We start from the raw sequence: 17853 nt of genomic DNA, 5'->3' as shown, positions 1-17853 counted from the left end.
CAATTTTGACCAAAATCGACAAGGGGGGGGTATGACTTTTTTTTTGGGGAGGTCATTTTGGAAAACCCAAAATATGGTGTTTTTCTGTAATTTCTGGCCATATAATGCTCTAATATGTATCAACAGACTATAATTGACCCATTTTAAGCAGTTTTAGGCATTTTAAGATTTCACCAATTTTGACCAAAATCGATAAGGGGGGCTGGGACTCTTTTTTTTTGGGGAGGTCATTTTGGAAATTCCAAAATATGGTGTTTTTCTGTAATTTCTGGCCATATTATGCTCTAATATGTATCAACAGACTATAATTGACCCATTTTAAGCAGTTTTAGGCATTTTAAGATTTCACCAATTTTGACCAAAATCGACAAGGGGGGGGGGTATGACTTTTTTTTGGGGAGGTCATTTTTGAAATTCCAAAATATGGTGTTTTTCTGTAATTTCTGGCCATATTATGCTCTAATATGTATCAACAGACTGTAATTGACCCATTTTTAGCATTTTTAGGCATTTTAAGATTTCACCAATTTTGACCAAAATCGATAAGGGGGGGTGTGACTCTTTTTTTTTGGGGAGGTCATTTTGGAAATTCCAAAATATGGTGTTTTTCTGTAATTTCTGGCCAAATTATGCTCTAATATGTATCAACAGACTGTAATTGACCCATTTTTAGCATTTTTAGGCATTTTAAGATTTCACCAATTTTGACCAAAATCGATAAGGGGGGGTGTGACTCTTTTTTTTTGGGGAGGTCATTTTGTAAATTCCAAAATATGGTGTTTTTCTGTAATTTCTGGCCATATTATGCTCTAATATGTATCAACAGACTGTAATTGACCCATTTTTAGCATTTTTAGGCATTTTAAGATTTCACCAATTTTGACCAAAATCGACAAGGGGGGGTATGACTTTTTTTTTGGGGAGGTCATTTTGGAAAACCCAAAATATGGTGTTTTTCTGTAATTTCTGGCCATATAATGCTCTAATATGTATCAACAGACTATAATTGACCCATTTTAAGCAGTTTTAGGCATTTTAAGATTTCACCAATTTTGACCAAAATCGACATGGGGGGGTGTGACTTTTTTTTTGGGGAGGTCATTTTTGAAATTCCAAAATATGGTGTTTTTCTGTAATTTCTGGCCATATTATGCTCTAATATGTATCAACAGACTACAATTGACCCATTTTTAGCATTTTTAGGCATTTCAAGATTTCACCCATTTTGACCAAAATCGATAAGGGGGGGTGTGACTCTTTTTTTTTGGGGAGGTCATTTTGGAAATTCCAAAATATGGTGTTTTTGTGTAATTTCTGGCCATATTATGCTCTAATATGTATCAACAGACTGTAATTGACCCATTTTTAGCATTTTTAGGCATTTTAAGATTTCACCAATTTTGACCAAAATCGACAAGGGGGGGGGGGGGTATGACTTTTTTTTGGGGAGGTTATTTTGGAAATCCCCAAATATGGTGTTTTTCTGTAATTTCTGGCCATATTATGCTCTAATATGTATCAACAGACTGTAATTGACCCATTTTTAGCATTTTTAGGCATTTTAAGATTTCACCAATTTTGACCAAAATCGATCAGGGGGGGTGTGACTCTTTTTTTTGGGGAGGTCATTTTTGAAATTCCAAAATATGGTGTTTTTCTGTAATTTCTGGCCATATTATGCTCTAATATGTATCAACAGACTACAATTGAGCCATTTTTAGCATTTTTAGGCATTATAAGATTTCACCAATTTTGACCAAAATCGACAAGGGGGGGGCATGACTTTTTTTTTTTGGGGAGGTCATTTTGGAAATCCCCAAATATGGTGTTTTTCTGTAATTTCTGGCCATATTATGCTCTAATATGTATCAACAGACTGTAATTGACCCATTTTTAGCATTTTTAGGCATTTTAAGATTTCACCAATTTTGACCAAAATCGATCAGGGGGGGTGTGACTCTTTTTTTTGGGGAGGTCATTTTTGAAATTCCAAAATATGGTGTTTTTCTGTAATTTCTGGCCATATTATGCTCTAATATGTATCAACAGACTACAATTGACCCATTTTTAGCATTTTTAGGCATTTTAAGATTTCACCAATTTTGACCAAAATCGATAAGGGGGGGGTGTGACTCTTTTTTTTGGGCAGGTCATTTTTGAAATTCCAAAATATGGTGTTTTTCTGTAATTTCTGGCCATATAATGCTCTAATATGTATCAACAGACTATAATTGACCCATTTTAAGCAGTTTTAGGCATTTTAAGATTTCACCAATTTTGACCAAAATCGACAAGGTGGGGGTATGACTTTTTTTTGGGGGAGGTCATTTTTGAAATTCCAAAATATGGTGTTTTTCTGTAATTTCTGGCCATATTATGCTCTAATATGTATCAACAGACTGTAATTGACCCATTTTTAGCATTTTTAGGCATTTTAAGATTTCACCAATTTTGACCAAAATCGATAAGGGGGGGTGTGACTCTTTTTTTTTGGGGAGGTCATTTTGGAAATTCCAAAATATGGTGTTTTTCTGTAATTTCTGGCCATATAATGCTCTAATATGCATCAATAGACTATAATTGACCCATTTTAAGCAGTTTTAGGCATTTTAAGATTCCACCAATTTTGACCAAAATCGACAAGGGGGGGGTATTACTTTTTTTTTGGGGAGGTTATTTTGGAAATCCCCAAATATGGTGTTTTTCTGTAATTTCTGGCCATATTATGCTCTAATATGTATCAACAGACTGTAATTGACCCATTTTTAGCATTTTTAGGCATTTTAAGATTTCACCAATTTTGACCAAAATCGACAAGGGGGGGGTATGACTTTTTTTTTGGGGAGGTCATTTTGGAAAACCCAAAATATGGTGTTTTTCTGTAATTTCTGGCCATATAATGCTCTAATATGTATCAACAGACTATAATTGACCCATTTTAAGCAGTTTTAGGCATTTTAAGATTTCGCCAATTTTGACCAAAATCGACAAGGGGGGGGTATGACTTTTTTTTGGGGAGGTTATTTTGGAAATCCCCAAATATGGTGTTTTTCTGTAATTTCTGGCCATATTATGCTCTAATATGTATCAACAGACTGTAATTGACCCATTTTTAGCATTTTTAGGCATTTTAAGATTTCACCAATTTTGACCAAAATCGATAAGGGGGGGTGTGACTCTTTTTTTTGGGGGAGGTCATTTTGGAAATTCCAAAATATGGTGTTTTTCTGTAATTTCTGGCCATATTATGCTCTAATATGTATCAACAGACTGTAATTGATCCATTTTTAGCATTTTTAGGCATTTTAAGATTTCACCAATTTTGACCTAAATCGATAAGGGGGGCTGGGACTCTTTTTTTTTGGGGAGGTCATTTTGGAAATTCCAAAATATGGTGTTTTTCTGTAATTTCTGGCCATATTATGCTCTAATATGTATCAACAGACTATAATTGACCCATTTTAAGCAGTTTTAGGCATTTTAAGATTTCACCAATTTTGACCAAAATCGACAAGGGGGGGGGGGGTATGACTTTTTTTTGGGGAGGTCATTTTTGAAATTCCAAAATATGGTGTTTTTCTGTAATTTCTGGCCATATTATGCTCTAATATGTATCAACAGACTGTAATTGACCCATTTTTAGCATTTTTAGGCATTTTAAGATTTCACCAATTTTGACCAAAATCGATAAGGGGGGGTGTGACTCTTTTTTTTTGGGGAGGTCATTTTGGAAATTCCAAAATATGGTGTTTTTCTGTAATTTCTGGCCAAATTATGCTCTAATATGTATCAACAGACTGTAATTGACCCATTTTTAGCATTTTTAGGCATTTTAAGATTTCACCAATTTTGACCAAAATCGATAAGGGGGGGTGTGACTCTTTTTTTTTGGGGAGGTCATTTTGTAAATTCCAAAATATGGTGTTTTTCTGTAATTTCTGGCCATATTATGCTCTAATATGTATCAACAGACTGTAATTGACCCATTTTTAGCATTTTTAGGCATTTTAAGATTTCACCAATTTTGACCAAAATCGACAAGGGGGGGTATGACTTTTTTTTTGGGGAGGTCATTTTGGAAAACCCAAAATATGGTGTTTTTCTGTAATTTCTGGCCATATAATGCTCTAATATGTATCAACAGACTATAATTGACCCATTTTAAGCAGTTTTAGGCATTTTAAGATTTCACCAATTTTGACCAAAATCGACATGGGGGGGTGTGACTTTTTTTTTGGGGAGGTCATTTTTGAAATTCCAAAATATGGTGTTTTTCTGTAATTTCTGGCCATATTATGCTCTAATATGTATCAACAGACTACAATTGACCCATTTTTAGCATTTTTAGGCATTTCAAGATTTCACCCATTTTGACCAAAATCGATAAGGGGGGGTGTGACTCTTTTTTTTTGGGGAGGTCATTTTGGAAATTCCAAAATATGGTGTTTTTGTGTAATTTCTGGCCATATTATGCTCTAATATGTATCAACAGACTGTAATTGACCCATTTTTAGCATTTTTAGGCATTTTAAGATTTCACCAATTTTGACCAAAATCGACAAGGGGGGGGGGGGTATGACTTTTTTTTGGGGAGGTTATTTTGGAAATCCCCAAATATGGTGTTTTTCTGTAATTTCTGGCCATATTATGCTCTAATATGTATCAACAGACTGTAATTGACCCATTTTTAGCATTTTCAGGCTTTTTAAGATTTCACCAATTTTGACCAAAATCGATCAGGGGGGGTGTGACTCTTTTTTTTGGGGAGGTCATTTTTGAAATTCCAAAATATGGTGTTTTTCTGTAATTTCTGGCCATATTATGCTCTAATATGTATCAACAGACTGTAATTGACCCATTTTTAGCATTTTTAGGCATTTTAAGATTTCACCAATTTTGACCAAAATCGATAAGGGGGGGTGTGACTCTTTTTTTTGGGGGAGATCATTTTGGAAATTCCAAAAAATGGTGTTTTTCTGTAATTTCTGGCCATATTATGCTCTAATATGTATCAACAGACTGTAATTGACCCATTTTTAGCATTTTTAGGCATTTTAAGATTTCACCAATTTTGACCAAAATCGATAAGGGGGGTGTGACTCTTTTTTTTTGGGGAGGTCATTTTGGAAATTCCAAAATATGGTGTTTTTCTGTAATTTCTGGCCATATAATGCTCTAATATGCATCAACAGACTATAATTGACCCATTTTAAGCAGTTTTAGGCATTTTAAGATTCCACCAATTTTGACCAAAATCGACAAGGGGGGGGTATTACTTTTTTTTTGGGGAGGTTATTTTGGAAATCCCCAAATATGGTGTTTTTCTGTAATTTCTGGCCATATTATGCTCTAATATGTATCAACAGACTGTATTTGACCCATTTTTAGCATTTTTAGGCATTTTAAGATTTCACCAATTTTGACCAAAATCGACAAGGGGGGGGTATGACTTTTTTTTTGGGGAGGTCATTTTGGAAAACCCAAAATATGGTGTTTTTCTGTAATTTCTGGCCATATAATGCTCTAATATGTATCAACAGACTATAATTGACCCATTTTAAGCAGTTTTAGGCATTTTAAGATTTCACCAATTTTGACCAAAATCGACATGGGGGGGTGTGACTTTTTTTTTGGGGAGGTCATTTTTGAAATTCCAAAATATGGTGTTTTTCTGTAATTTCTGGCCATATTATGCTCTAATATGTATCAACAGACTGTAATTGACCCATTTTTAGCATTTTTAGGCATTTAAAGATTTCACCAATTTTGACCAAAATCGATAAGGGGGGGTGTGACTCTTTTTTTTTGGGGAGGTCATTTTGGAAATTCCAAAATATGGTGTTTTTCTGTAATTTCTGGCCATATTATGCTCTAATATGTATCAACAGACTATAATTGACCCATTTTAAGCAGTTTTAGGCATTTTAAGATTCCACCAATTTTAACCAAAATCGACAAGGTGGGGGTATGACTTTTTTTTTTGGGGAGGTCATTTTGGAAAACCCAAAATATGGTGTTTTTCTGTAATTTCTGGCCATATTATGCTCTAATATGTATCAACAGACTGTAATTGACCCATTTTTAGCATTTTTAGGCATTTTAAGATTTCACCAATTTTGACCAAAATCGATCAGGGGGGGTGTGACTCTTTTTTTTGGGGAGGTCATTTTTGAAATTCCAAAATATGGTGTTTTTCTGTAATTTCTGGCCATATTATGCTCTAATATGTATCAACAGACTACAATTGACCCATTTTTAGCATTTTTAGGCATTTCAAGATTTCACCCATTTTGACCAAAATCGATAAGGGGGGGTGTGACTCTTTTTTTTTGGGGAGGTCATTTTGGAAATTCCAAAATATGGTGTTTTTCTGTAATTTCTGGCCATATTATGCTCTAATATGTATCAACAGACTGTAATTGACCCATTTTTAGCATTTTTAGGCATTTTAAGATTTCACCACTTTTGACCAAAATCGACAAGGGGGGGGTATGACTTTTTTTTTGGGGAGGTCATTTTGGAAAACCCAAAATATGGTGTTTTTCTGTAATTTCTGGCCATATAATGCTCTAATATGTATCAACAGACTATAATTGACCCATTTTAAGCAGTTTTAGGCATTTTAAGATTTCGCCAATTTTGACCAAAATCGACAAGGGGGGGGGTATGACTTTTTTTTGGGGAGGTTATTTTGGAAATCCCCAAATATGGTGTTTTTCTGTAATTTCTGGCCATATTATGCTCTAATATGTATCAACAGACTGTAATTGACCCATTTTTAGCATTTTTAGGCATTTTAAGATTTCACCAATTTTGACCAAAATCGATAAGGGGGGGTGTGACTCTTTTTTTTGGGGGAGGTCATTTTGGAAATTCCAAAATATGGTGTTTTTCTGTAATTTCTGGCCATATTATGCTTCTAATATGTATCAACAGACTGTAATTGACCCATTTTTAGCATTTTTAGGCATTTTAAGATTTCACCAATTTTGACCAAAATCGATAAGGGGGGGTGTGACTCTTTTTTTTTGGGGAGGTCATTTTGGAAATTCCAAAATATGGTGTTTTTCTGTAATTTCTGGCCATATTATGCTCTAATATGTATCAACAGACTGTAATTGACCCATTTTTAGCATTTTTAGGCATTTTAAGATTTCACCAATTTTGACCAAAATCGACATGGGGGGGTGTGACTTTTTTTTTGGGGAGGTCATTTTGGAAATTCCAAAATATGGTGTTTTTCTGTAATTTCTGGCCATATTATGCTCTAATATGTATCAACAGACTGTAATTCACCCATTTTTAGCATTTTTAGGCATTTTAAGATTTCACCAATTTTGACCAAAATCGATAAGGGGGGGTGTGACTCTTTTTTTTGGGGAGGTCATTTTTGAAATTCCAAAATATGGTGTTTTTCTGTAATTTCTGGCCATATTATGCTCTAATATGTATCAACAGACTATAATTGACCCATTTTAAGCAGTTTTAGGCATTTTAAGATTTCACCAATTTTGACCAAAATCGACAAGGGGGGGGGTATGACTTTTTTTTGGGGAGGTCATTTTTGAAATTCCAAAATATGGTGTTTTTCTGTAATTTCTGGCCATATTATGCTCTAATATGTATCAACAGACTGTAATTGACCCATTTTTTTAGCATTTTTAGGCATTTTAAGATTTCACCAATTTTGACCAAAATCGATCAGGGGGGGTGTGACTCTTTTTTTTTTGGGGAGGTCATTTTGGAAATTCCAAAATATGGTGTTTTTCTGTAATTTCTGGCCATATTATGCTCTAATATGTATCAATAGACTGTAATTGACCCATTTTTAGCATTTTTAGGCATTTTAAGATTTCACCAATTTTGACCAAAATCGATAAGGGGGGGTGTGACTCTTTTTTTTTGGGGAGGTCATTTTGGAAATTCCAAAATATGGTGTTTTTCTGTAATTTCTGGCCATATTATGCTCTAATATGTATCAACAGACTGTAATTGACCCATTTTTAGCATTTTTAGGCATTTTAAGATTTCACCAATTTTGACCAAAATCGATAAGGGGGGGTGTGACTCTTTTTTTTTGGGGAGGTCATTTTGGAAATTCCAAAATATGGTGTTTTTCTGTAATTTCTGGCCATATTATGCTCTAATATGTATCAACAGACTGTAATTGACCCATTTTTAGCATTTTTAGGCATTTTAAGATTTCACCAATTTTGACCAAAATCGATAAGGGGGGGTGTGACTCTTTTTTTTTGGGGAGGTCATTTTGGAAATTCCAAAATATGGTGTTTTTCTGTAATTTCTGGCCATATTATGCTCTAATATGTATCAACAGACTGTAATTGACCCATTTTTAGCATTTTTAGGCATTTTAAGATTTCACCAATTTTGACCAAAATCGATAAGGGGGGGTGTGACTCTTTTTTTTTGGGGAGGTCATTTTGGAAATTCCAAAATATGGTGTTTTTCTGTAATTTCTGGCCATATTATGCTCTAATATGTATCAACAGACTGTAATTCACCCATTTTTAGCATTTTTAGGCATTTTAAGATTTCACCAATTTTGACCAAAATCGATAAGGGGGGGTGTGACTCTTTTTTTTTGGGGAGGTCATTTTGGAAATTCCAAAATATGGTGTTTTTCTGTAATTTCTGGCCATATTATGCTCTAATATGTATCAACAGACTGTAATTGACCCATTTTTAGCATTTTTAGGCATTTTAAGATTTCACCAATTTTGACCAAAATCGATAAGGGGGGGTGTGACTCTTTTTTTTTGGGGAGGTCATTATTGGAAATTCCAAAATATGGTGTTTTTCTGTAATTTCTGGCCATATTATCCTCTAATATGTATCAACAGACTGTAATTGACCCATTTTTAGCATTTTTAGGCATTTTAAGATGCCTTTGTTTTTAACAATGATCCTGCATGCTCCTCTCATTCACGCTTTAGCTCCCTCTGGACTGCTGGGATGTCGTTGTTCTAATCATAACAATAGTAGTTGTTACTGTGTCTGTGTGCATGTTTCATATCTGTGGGCCTCATCAATACTTACACGTTAATTTTGCATAATTTCCCATGTGTTTACCCTGGGTTCTTTGCTTCGTATTATACTGACATTAAAAACAGTGTAACCTTAACATTGTGGCAGTTTGTGAGTTGCTTTCATGACATGTTACTATCAAAACATTCAATCTAATTTTGTTTTGCTGCCTGTTTGCTTAATTCCTCCTTCATCAGCTCTTGCAGCAACGGTGCCTCCTGAGTCCTCTGCTGACCCTCCACCTGCAGCTCCTCTTCATCAGCCGCCGGCTGAGCTTCCCAGTCACTGGAAGGATCAGCTTCCATCTTACCAGCAGGCGTGGATCCGGCAGACGTTGTTCAAGGCCAACCCACGCACCGGGAAGCCAGAGCTGGTCTCACAGCTGAAGCTGTGGTGGTACCCTCCTCAGGCCCCCCTCATTCACGCCCAGCCTCCCGCCTCACCTGACCTCTTCTTCTGCCGCCCACTCTTCCTGTGGATGCCCCAGAAGATGTGGCAGTTCCCTCTGACCTGCATCTGCCCAGCCTGTGCCAAGCACAGACTCACCGCCGCCGGAGTCTACAGGACGGTGCGGAAGGTGCTGGACATCGACGGCTGGTACGACCTCGCCACCGAGTACCTGGAGTGCAAAGGCTGCTCCAAGAAGTATCCAGCGTGGTCGGAAGACATCTTGGGCCAGCTGGATATGGGCCACCGCAGCCAGTTCCCAGCTCTGCTCACTTACAGGTAATTTATGATCAATGTCAACCATTATTACAGCAGGTGCTTTTATTTGTGGGTTGTTTTTCTGACATTACACTCTTTCCTCTCCTCAGATACTCGTGTGGCGTCCGCGTGCTGCGGATGATGAGGGAGAGGACGATGGGCAACAGCGCGACCCAGCTGTTCAAGAAGCTGCAGGAGCAGCACAGCGAGGCGTGGATGGAGCGCGTCCTGCAGTACCTGTCAGCTTGTGAGCCCTTCGCTCGGTCCGCTGTTGTCCGCCCCCCCGTCTTCGCTGAGCCTCCCTGCCTACCTGCCCTCCCCAAGCCCAAGTGGCTGCTGGCTGTGTACGCTAGGGATGTGCTCAGCCGGCTGCACGAGGTGAAGGCCAAGATCACCTCCATCTTTGGCTCGGTCCTCAAGATGGACTCCACCAAGAAGGTACCACAGCCCTCTTTATGTGCAGAGTTTTGAGTGCAAACATAAGAGACAGTTTTTAACTCCTTATCTTTTCTGAATAGGTCACGAAGAAGCTCGCCGGTGCTGCCGCAGGTACAGCTGCCTGGTGTACTAATGTCGGGAACGAGTACGGCCAAGTGCTCGTCTCAGTCCTGACAGCTGGTGAGGGACAGGCGCTTGACGCCATGGCAGCTGGCCTGGTGAGGCGGTACAGTGAGGTGGGTGAGGCACCTCCCAAGGTCATCTATGTGGACAGAGACTGCTGCAGCCAGCGTGGCCCCTGTCGGGTGAAGGCCATGTTTACAGGGTGGGATGAGCTCCAGGTGCGCCTGGACATCTGGCACTTCATGCGGCGATTTGCTGCAGGTGTCACCACGGAGGCTCACCCCCTGTACGGCGTGTTCATGGCCCGCCTCTCCACCTGCGTCTTCCAGTGGGACCCGGAGGACGTCGCCGCTCTTCGCCGCGCCAAGGAGGGCGAGCTGGCAGCGAGGGGAGTCGGCCACATCTCCGAGGAGGCGGTGACCACGCTGATCACCCGGAGGGAGCTGGCGCTGCACTGCAGGAGGAGGACCAGGGGGGCGGAGGAGACCAGCAGACTGATCGGGTCCCTCGTCAGTCTGTTTGACAGCCCGAGCGGGAAGGACACTCTGGGCGTTCCTCTGCTGGACCACGAGCGGATCCAGCAGATCTGGAAGGAGCAGCAGAAGCACCTGAGCTGTATCCAGGACCCGGAGGACTTCCCGCTCTACATCAAGACCGGCACCCTGAAGAAAGGCAATGTAGAGCTGTGCTGCTACAGGTGTGCCCGGGGCTCCACCTCCCTGGAGTCCTTCCACCTCCACCTCAACAGGTTCATTCCAGGTATTGCACACATATGCGTTACTAGTTTTATACCTCTTCTTTCTCAGAATGTGTGGCTTTATTTTTTAACATCTATTATGTGTTATAGATACTTCATATGTTTTACAAACGTGACATGCCTCTTTGTGTTCTGAACCTTCAGGAACCAGTGCCAGCGACGCCCATTTCCAGGCGTACCTTCTGGACGGGCTGATGCGCTGGAACGATGACCGGATGGAGGAAGCTGTGAAGGGAGCATCTTCCATCCGGTCCTACGGCAGCGCTCTGAGAGAGGCGGTGGACCAGCTCAGCCAGAAGGTGCTCGGGAGACGCTGGGATGAGCGCTATCGCACCCCTGGAGCCTACACAGGTAACAAACTGTTCAACATGGAAAAAAACAGCAAGATGAACGTTCTTATATGCAGTACCATGACATGTGTCGGAGGAGACTTCCCCTTCTTCAGAAGTGTCATCAGGTGCACCATGAAACCTATGAAAAAAGGAAATACAAAAAAAGAAACAACAAGAAAAGGTTAAACACATTAAACATTTCACTTACTATTTCCTAATACAGATTTAAAAACAAACAAAAAAATTGACAAACGTCACAGCAGCCCAGAGGAGAACAAAGAAACAAGGTGATGGAGATGAGCACAGGTGAACACTCAGGTGATGCTCACGGGGCTCAGTAGTCTCCTCCCTGGCCACTAGATGGCAGTCAGAAGTCATTCACTGTCATTTACACTGTGTATTAATCAATGTAACCTTTCATGTATTCAGTGAAATATATATATAAAACCCTCTTTTTTTCTGTTTTGTCTTTTTGTTTTTTCCAAGGTGAACTGCTGGGTATGGAGTACCTCTATAGCCAGACCGGCAAGGAGCTGACCCCAGTGCTCCAGGACACCGAGGAGGAGGACAGGCTGGTGGAGGAGGTGAATGATGAGGACATACAAGATGAGGGGTATGTTGAAGAGAGCGTGGAGGACATCACCGTTCCTGTTCTGTATGAGGACGACCCCTCCCGTGCTGTGCAGAGCAGGCCCTCATCATCACCGGGTCTTCAGGCCTCTTCTCAGCCACCTCCACCTCCTCCTCCTCAGGCCTCTGCACCACCTGCTGATGTGCTGCCCTCAAGCAGCACATCTGGTGAGGCTCAGGTAAGACACTTCAATAACTATTTCAGTCCAATCTCAATGACATTTTATTTCACAGATATTAATTTTAATCTATGAATTCATTAGGGAGAAGTCATCGGGCCGGATGGGGTCGCCGGGTGGGACAAGGTCCAGGATCTCGCCGCCTGCCTGGTGGATCTCCATGAGGCTCCTTACCTCACCGAGCTGCAGGTGGGCCAGATCGTCCGGCTGTGGACAGCTCTCCCTGAGGTGGACAAACAGCGTGTGGACTACCAGCCTCGCCACCAGGAGCGCCTCACACACGGCCGCTTCAAGGCTCCGAAGCGGTCTGGAGTCACACCGGGCGTGGAGAGCGTGAAGCGCTGCCTGATAGGCCATCCTGGGGGTCCGGCACAGTGGCCCAGCACCAGCCGCTTGGTTGAGGCAATGTGCATCAAACTGTGCACGTTGCACAAGTCTCCAACCAAGAAGGCTGGAGTGTCGACCCCCAGGTGGTCCAAGATCCTCGGGGCGTACCACCACATCCGGGAGCTGGTGCTCAACACGCCGCGGGTCATGGCGGAGACCACCCTGCAGCTCTTTGAGCAAAAAGGTGAACTGGATCAGACACTTACTGGAAAACGCAGACGACCTGTCCGAGGGCTGCTAATCCATATCGCTCTGCACACGTGGAGTCCTTCGGGTCTCTATTCTCTGGCCAATGCTTTTATCCCTGCAGATGCTTTCCTTGGGCTCATTTCTTCGAAAATACAGCATGCGGTTTGAACGTGATGCAGATGACACACAAATTCACCTGGTTCCATTGGTTCCTATGGAACCAATGAAAAGAAGTTCTATGGTTTTCACACATGGTTGAACAATACATCTGAATCGGAGAGAGCAATGGAAACTCCCAAGGGAGTTAGTTCAAATGGTAGAGCACTTGCTGCTTATACTTTACTGTGGCAAAACTGGCTGTGTTTTGACAAACAGCCAGAGGTATTCACTGCTGAAGAAAAGGATAAACTGAACACAGTGCAGTTTAGGTCACCCCAAAACAGGGCTGCATTCACCCCTTGGGTAGAAAGTGTGAGGAGAAGGGCCCTTGCTCACACAGGGCCATTTCTTCAGTCGCTAGATTGTTGAGGGAATGGTTGTTAGACTTTTCTAGTCTTTATAGGAAATTTACAAAGTTAGGTTAGGGTTAGCAACGAGAGCAAGTCTTACAAGATATTCCTTGATTGATGGGCTGGAATTTCATTGAATAAACTTGCCTTCTGGGAGAGGTACATTTTACAGCCTTTCAAACAGAGAGCAAGAAAGCTTCCAAAAGGCCAACTTGATTTCAGTAAATCCACAGTATGTCACTCTATCAATCCAAGCCATTTCTGAGGTGGCATTGATTTTTCCACATTATCTTCTCAACTGAAGCCAAAGACTATTGGAGAATGCGGGCATTGATCCCGCTACCGCTCGCATGCTAAGCGAGCGCTCTACCATTTGAGCTAATTCCCCTACATCTGAGAATATTTTAGCCCCGCCCACTTCGACTCCTCCTCTGCCCCTCCACTGCACACTTTTCTAGACTTTCCAGATCTATGTATACAATCTGGATGGTGACCTGGGTCCGACGTTACCTGGAAAATGCAGGCGGAACAGGACGAGGTGGCCGAGTGGTTAAGGCGATGGACTGCTAATCCACTGTGCTCTGCACGCGTGGGTTCGAATCCCATCCTCGTCGCAGTGCAGTCTACTTTAATCTGCCTTATTTACAAGGCAAGAAGATTGAATTGGTTCAAACAGCAGAACACTTGCACTTTGTTGTGACAAAACACGATGCATTATGACAATAAACCAGTGTTCTTGCAACTGTGGAAGGCGAACTGGATCAGACACTTACTGGAAAACGCAGACGACCTGTCCGAGGGCTGCTAATCCCTATCGCTCTGCACACGTGGAGTCCTTCGGGTCTCTATTCTCTGGCCAATGCTTTTATCCCTGCAGATGCTTTCCTTGGGCTCATTTCTTCGAAAATACAGCATGCGGTTTGAACGTGATGCAGATGACACACAAATTCACCTGGTTCCATTGGTTCCTATGGAACCAATGAAAAGAAGTTCTTTGGTTTTCACACATGGTTGAACAATACATCTGAATCGGAGAGAGCAATGGAAACTCCCAAGGGAGTTAGTTCAAATGGTAGAGCACTTGCTGCTTATACTTTACTGTGGCAAAACTGGCTGTGTTTTGACAAACAGCCAGAGGTATTCACTGCTGAAGAAAAGGATAAACTGAACACAGTGCAGTTTAGGTCACCCCAAAACAGGGCTGCATTCACCCCTTGGGTAGAAAGTGTGAGGAGAAGGGCCCTTGCTCACACAGGGCCATTTCTTCAGTCGCGAGATTGTTGAGGGAATGGTTGTTAGACTTTTCTAGTCTTTATAGGAAATTTACAAAGTTAGGTTAGGGTTAGCAACGAGAGCAAGTCTTACAAGATATTCCTTGATTGATGATGGGCTGGAATTTCATTGAATAAACTTGCCTTCTGGGAGAGGTACATTTTACAGCCTTTCAAACAGAGAGCAAGAAAGCTTCCAAAAGGCCAACTTGATTTCAGTAAATCCACAGTATGTCACTCTATCAATCCAAGCCATTTCTGAGGTGGCATTGATTTTTCCACATTATCTTCTCAACTGAAGCCAAAGACTATTGGAGAATGCGGGCATCGATCCCGCTACCTCTCGCATGCTAAGCGAGTGCTCTACCATTTGAGCTAATTCCCCTACATCTGAGAATATTTTAGCCCCGCCCACTTCGACTCCTCCTCTGCCCCTCCACTGCACACTTTTCTAGACTTTCCAGATCTATGTATACAATCTGGATGGTGACCTGGGTCCGACGTTACCTGGAAAATGCAGGCGGAACAGGCCGAGTGGTTAAGGCGATGGACTGCTAATCCATTGTGCTCTGCACGCGTGGGTTCGAATCCCATCCTCGTCGCAGTGCAGTCTACTTTAATCTGCCTTATTTACAAGGCAAGAAGATTGAATTGGTTCAAACAGCAGAACACTTGCACTTTGATGTGACAAAACACGATGCATTATGACAATAAACCAGTCTTCTTGCAACTGTGGAAGGTGAACTGGATCAGACACTTACTGGAAAACGCAGACGACCTGTCCGAGGGCTGCTAATCCATATCGCTCTGCACACGTGGAGTCCTTCGGGTCTCTATTCTCTGGCCAATGCTTTTATCCCTGCAGATGCTTTCCTTGGGCTCATTTCTTCGAAAATACAGCATGCGGTTTGAACGTGATGCAGATGACACACAAATTCACCTGGTTCCATTGGTTCCTATGGAACCAATGAAAAGAAGTTCTATGGTTTTCACACATGGTTGAACAATACATCTGAATCGGAGAGAGCAATGGAAACTCCCAAGGGAGTTAGTTCAAATGGTAGAGCACTTGCTGCTTATACTTTACTGTGGCAAAACTGGCTGTGTTTTGACAAACAGCCAGAGGTATTCACTGCTGAAGAAAAGGATAAACTGAACACAGTGCAGTTTAGGTCACCCCAAAACAGGGCTGCATTCACCCCTTGGGTAGAAAGTGTGAGGAGAAGGGCCCTTGCTCACACAGGGCCATTTCTTCAGTCGCGAGATTGTTGAGGGAATGGTTGTTAGACTTTTCTAGTCTTTATAGGAAATTTACAAAGTTAGGTTAGGGTTAGCAACGAGAGCAAGTCTTACAAGATATTCCTTGATTGATGATGGGCTGGAATTTCATTGAATAAACTTGCCTTCTGGGAGAGGTACATTTTACAGCCTTTCAAACAGAGAGCAAGAAAGCTTCCAAAAGGCCAACTTGATTTCAGTAAATCCACAGTATGTCACTCTATCAATCCAAGCCATTTCTGAGGTGGCATTGATTTTTCCACATTATCTTCTCAACTGAAGCCAAAGACTATTGGAGAATGCGGGCATCGATCCCGCTACCTCTCGCATGCTAAGCGAGCGCTCTACCATTTGAGCTAATTCCCCTACATCTGAGAATATTTTAGCCCCGCCCACTTCGACTCCTCCTCTGCCCCTCCACTGCACACTTTTCTAGACTTTCCAGATCTATGTATACAATCTGGATGGTGACCTGGGTCCGACGTTACCTGGAAAATGCAGGCGGAACAGGACGAGGTGGCCGAGTGGTTAAGGTGATGGACTGCTAATCCATTGTGCTCTGCACGCGTGGGTTCGAATCCCATCCTCGTCGCAGTGCAGTCTACTTTAATCTGCCTTATTTACAAGGCAAGAAGATTGAATTGGTTCAAACAGCAGAACACTTGCACTTTGTTGTGACAAAACACGATGCATTATGACAATAAACCAGTGTTCTTGCAACTGTGGAAGGTGAACTGGATCAGACACTTACTGGAAAACGCAGACGACCTGTCCGAGGGCTGCTAATCCATATCGCTCTGCACACGTGGAGTCCTTCGGGTCTCTATTCTCTGGCCAATGCTTTTATCCCTGCAGATGCTTTCCTTGGGCTCATTTCTTCGAAAATACAGCATGCGGTTTGAACGTGATGCAGATGACACACAAATTCACCTGGTTCCATTGGTTCCTATGGAACCAATGAAAAGAAGTTCTATGGTTTTCACACATGGTTGAACAATACATCTGAATCGGAGAGAGCAATGGAAACTCCCAAGGGAGTTAGTTCAAATGGTAGAGCACTTGCTGCTTATACTTTACTGTGGCAAAACTGGCTGTGTTTTGACAAACAGCCAGAGGTATTCACTGCTGAAGAAAAGGATAAACTGAACACAGTGCAGTTTAGGTCACCCCAAAACAGGGCTGCATTCACCCCTTGGGTAGAAAGTGTGAGGAGAAGGGCCCTTGCTCACACAGGGCCATTTCTTCAGTCGCGAGATTGTTGAGGGAATGGTTGTTAGACTTTTCTAGTCTTTATAGGAAATTTACAAAGTTAGGTTAGGGTTAGCAACGAGAGCAAGTCTTACAAGATATTCCTTGATTGATGATGGGCTGGAATTTCATTGAATAAACTTGCCTTCTGGGAGAGGTACATTTTACAGCCTTTCAAACAGAGAGCAAGAAAGCTTCCAAAAGGCCAACTTGATTTCAGTAAATCCACAGTATGTCACTCTATCAATCCAAGCCATTTCTGAGGTGGCATTGATTTTTCCACATTATCTTCTCAACTGAAGCCAAAGACTATTGGAGAATGCGGGCATCGATCCCGCTACCTCTCGCATGCTAAGCGAGCGCTCTACCATTTGAGCTAATTCCCCTACATCTGAGAATATTTTAGCCCCGCCCACTTCGACTCCTCCTCTGCCCCTCCACTGCACACTTTTCTAGACTTTCCAGATCTATGTATACAATCTGGATGGTGACCTGGGTCCGACGTTACCTGGAAAATGCAGGCGGAACAGGACGAGGTGGCCGAGTGGTTAAGGTGATGGACTGCTAATCCATTGTGCTCTGCACGCGTGGGTTCGAATCCCATCCTCGTCGCAGTGCAGTCTACTTTAATCTGCCTTATTTACAAGGCAAGAAGATTGAATTGGTTCAAACAGCAGAACACTTGCACTTTGTTGTGACAAAACACGATGCATTATGACAATAAACCAGTGTTCTTGCAACTGTGGAAGGTGAACTGGATCA

At 41.7% G+C, this 17853-nt stretch overlaps 1 protein-coding gene and 7 non-coding genes across 8 annotated transcripts; 5 read left to right on the top strand and 3 right to left on the bottom strand.

Annotated features, from left to right (window-relative positions):
- Positions 1 to 9166: 9166 nt before the first annotated feature.
- Positions 9167 to 12953, top strand: LOC131991543 (uncharacterized). Its single transcript, XM_059356996.1, has 6 exons — positions 9167 to 9771; positions 9861 to 10188; positions 10269 to 11070; positions 11213 to 11419; positions 11887 to 12209; positions 12294 to 12953. Exons 1-6 carry the CDS (start codon positions 9170 to 9172, stop codon positions 12951 to 12953), a joined length of 2922 nt encoding a protein of 973 aa, XP_059212979.1. The 5' UTR covers positions 9167 to 9169.
- An 873-nt stretch (positions 12954 to 13826) lies between these two features.
- trnas-gcu (transfer RNA serine (anticodon GCU)) lies at positions 13827 to 13908 on the top strand. Its single transcript has one exon. It is a non-coding gene; the product is annotated as a tRNA-Ser (tRNA).
- Positions 13909 to 14877: 969 nt separating this feature from the next.
- trnaa-agc (transfer RNA alanine (anticodon AGC)) lies at positions 14878 to 14950 on the bottom strand. Its single transcript has one exon. It is a non-coding gene; the product is annotated as a tRNA-Ala (tRNA).
- Positions 14951 to 15084: 134 nt separating this feature from the next.
- Positions 15085 to 15167, top strand: trnas-gcu (transfer RNA serine (anticodon GCU)). The gene has a single exon. It is a non-coding gene; the product is annotated as a tRNA-Ser (tRNA).
- Positions 15168 to 16136: 969 nt separating this feature from the next.
- trnaa-agc (transfer RNA alanine (anticodon AGC)) lies at positions 16137 to 16209 on the bottom strand. The gene has a single exon. It is a non-coding gene; the product is annotated as a tRNA-Ala (tRNA).
- Positions 16210 to 16353: 144 nt separating this feature from the next.
- trnas-gcu (transfer RNA serine (anticodon GCU)) lies at positions 16354 to 16435 on the top strand. Its single transcript has one exon. It is a non-coding gene; the product is annotated as a tRNA-Ser (tRNA).
- Positions 16436 to 17404: 969 nt separating this feature from the next.
- On the bottom strand, positions 17405 to 17477 carry trnaa-agc (transfer RNA alanine (anticodon AGC)). The gene has a single exon. It is a non-coding gene; the product is annotated as a tRNA-Ala (tRNA).
- A 144-nt stretch (positions 17478 to 17621) lies between these two features.
- trnas-gcu (transfer RNA serine (anticodon GCU)) lies at positions 17622 to 17703 on the top strand. The gene has a single exon. It is a non-coding gene; the product is annotated as a tRNA-Ser (tRNA).
- The last annotated feature ends 150 nt before the right edge of the window (positions 17704 to 17853 follow it).

Source organism: Centropristis striata, chromosome 18 (genome assembly GCF_030273125.1).
Source record: "Centropristis striata isolate RG_2023a ecotype Rhode Island chromosome 18, C.striata_1.0, whole genome shotgun sequence".
NCBI lineage: Eukaryota > Metazoa > Chordata > Actinopteri > Perciformes > Serranidae > Centropristis > Centropristis striata.
This window is presented reverse-complemented; position numbering and strand designations above follow the sequence as displayed.

Bases quoted from the DNA above. Each gene is read 5' to 3' on its own strand.
- LOC131991543 (XM_059356996.1), top strand. From the start codon at position 9,170: ATGACATGTTACTATCAAAACATTCAATCTAATTTTGTTTTGCTGCCT. The intron at 9,772-9,860 runs GTAATTTATGAT...TCCTCTCCTCAG, and splicing joins CCAGCTCTGCTCACTTACAG to ATACTCGTGTGGCGTCCGCG. The intron at 12,210-12,293 runs GTAAGACACTTC...TGAATTCATTAG, and splicing joins GCACATCTGGTGAGGCTCAG to GGAGAAGTCATCGGGCCGGA.